This window comes from Aplysia californica, unplaced genomic scaffold, assembly GCF_000002075.1.
Source record: "Aplysia californica isolate F4 #8 unplaced genomic scaffold, AplCal3.0 scaffold00231, whole genome shotgun sequence".
Taxonomy (NCBI): Eukaryota; Metazoa; Mollusca; class Gastropoda; order Aplysiida; family Aplysiidae; genus Aplysia; species Aplysia californica.
Window position 1 is genome coordinate 195,260 of NW_004797501.1, and position 2,332 is coordinate 197,591.

The window sequence follows — 2,332 nt, forward strand, 5'->3', positions numbered from 1 at the left end:
GTATCCAGAAAAAGATACATAGAGGGGGTGGGGTATCCAGGAAAAGATAGATACATTGAGGGGGTGGGGTATCCAGGAAAAGATACATAGAGGGGGTGGGGTATCCAGGAAAAGATACATAGAGGGGGTGGGGTACTCAGGAAAAGGTACATAGAGGGGGTGGGGTATCCAGGAAAAGATACATTAAGGGGGTGGGGTATCCAGGAAAGGATACATTGAGGGGGTGGGGTACCCAGGAAAAGATACATAGAGGGGGTGGGGTATCCAGGAAAAGATACATAGAGGGGGTGGGGTACTCAGGAAAAGGTACATAGAGGGGGTGGGGTATCCAGGAAAAGATACATTAAGGGGGTGGGGTATCCAGGAAAGGATACATTGAGGGGGTGGGGTACCCAGGAAAAGATACATAGAGGGGGTGGGGTATCCAGGAAAAGATACATAGAGGGGGTGGGGTACCCAGAAAAAGATAGATACATTGAGGGGGTGGGGTACCCAGAAAAATATAGATACATAGAGGGGGTGGGGTAGAGATACATTGGACAAAAGTAACATAATCAGGTAACAAAAAACGCAACAAACGAGAGAGAGAGAGAGAGAGAGAGAGAGAGAGAGAGAGAGAGAGAGAGAGAGAGGCGTTTGCTTCTCCCATCGAGACAAGGTAACAGAGGCCGGGAAAAGTAAAACATAAAGAAACTAAGAGATAAACGATGAGTGACTTAAGTTAATTATTTTCAGTAAGAGTTTGTGTTCGTTTGTGTAAAGAGAAGCACATAGACACAATAATGGTCATTTAATGCTGAAAAAAAAGTAAGAACAGACAGACAGAAACAAAAAAGGGAAAGTAAAAAAGTAGGACCTACCAGTTGCACCCTCCAAACACCTGCTCAGTAAGACTTTTGCGTTATTCACATCACAAATAGATCATATTATACGAGCCGAAGATTAGAAGTGTTCCAAAAGGGTAACACGCAAAAAGAAGGAGGAAAGATAAGAACGATATATATTTGATAGAAATAGAGGGACCACATCACACGAGAGCACTCGCCAACTATCCACCAGTGGCGCCCTCCGACCACCCGCTCAGAAAGAGTTTTGCGGCATTTGCAGCACAAATAGATTATATAAGAGCCCAAGCTTGGAAGTGTTCCAAAAGGGTAACAAACACAGAAAAGAAAGAGGAAAAAATAATATAATATTTGATAGGAATAGAGGGATCACATAACACGAGAGCACCTGCCAACCACCCACACGACATGTCTTATGTGACTTACCGGGTCATGTTGACGGAGGCCGCCATGACAGGACTCAGATGTGTCGGGAACACCGCGCTCAGCCAGCAACACACCACAGCAAACACACCCGTCATCGCTCCCAGCACGTCACACGGCTCCATCATCTAGTCCTCTCACGCACGCACGCTCACAACCGCCAACAGCGAGCAGCAACCAGCAACAAGGCAACTAGCAGCCTGTTATCAGCAAATCCAGCAAACAGCAATTCCAGAAATCAGCAAACAGCAGTCAGAAAATCCAGCAACCAGTAATCAGCAACAAGCAACCAAAAACAGCAACAAGCTATCAGTAACCAGCCGTGAATAATCAGCAAATCCAGCAAACAGCAACCAGAACTCGACAACAGCAGCCAGCAGTGGCAACGACAACCGGTAACAGCAACCAACAACAATGACCAGAAATCAGTACGAGCAACCAGCGACCAGCGCCAACCGTTCTTTCAGCTCGGCTCACTCGGCGACGCCACTGGTAAAGACAGCAGTTCGGTATAGAGAATGTGTCACTTCGGACATGACGGAAATGTCAGAGCTTTCTGGATAGATGGCGTCAACAATTGGTGTGTACTTGGTGATGACTTTGCAGTTGATGTGTACTCGGTGATGGCGTCACAGATAGTGTGTTCTCGGGGATGACGTCACAGATAGTGCGTACTCGGGGATGACGTCACAGATAGTGTGTACTCCGTGATGACCTCACGATTGTTGTGTTCTCGCAGGTAAGTTCACTATTGGTGCGTACACGTTGATGACTCCACAGAGAGTGTGTATTCGGTGATGACGTCAAAGGTTTGCGTGTACTCGGTGTACGTCAGAGTTCCATCAAGTATCTGGGGATAATTGAGACATAAAATCAAATCATTAATACTCAGCTGTATTGAAAATACTGACGAACTATAATAATATTATGGTGTGAGTATAACAAGAAGATGTTTCTCGAATGGTGATGAGTAAGCAAGCACAAGCAGAATTTTTTTCGTCGAACAAACGTGACAGTGTAGAGCAGACGACAGCCCAGCCAATGGCGGCACTCACAGACTCTTG

The 2,332-nt window shown here is 46.1% G+C and overlaps 1 protein-coding gene across 1 annotated transcript in view; it reads right to left on the bottom strand.

Moving 5' to 3' along the window:
- LOC101859788 (gamma-aminobutyric acid receptor subunit alpha-3-like) overlaps window positions 1-2,332 on the bottom strand; it is a gene marked incomplete in the record, with an annotated part of 175,432 nt that overhangs the window by 87,996 nt on the left and 85,104 nt on the right. The window contains 1 exon segment of the mRNA XM_035970178.1: window positions 1,272-2,118. Within this exon segment, the coding sequence (XP_035826071.1) occupies window positions 1,272-1,396 (125 nt within the window).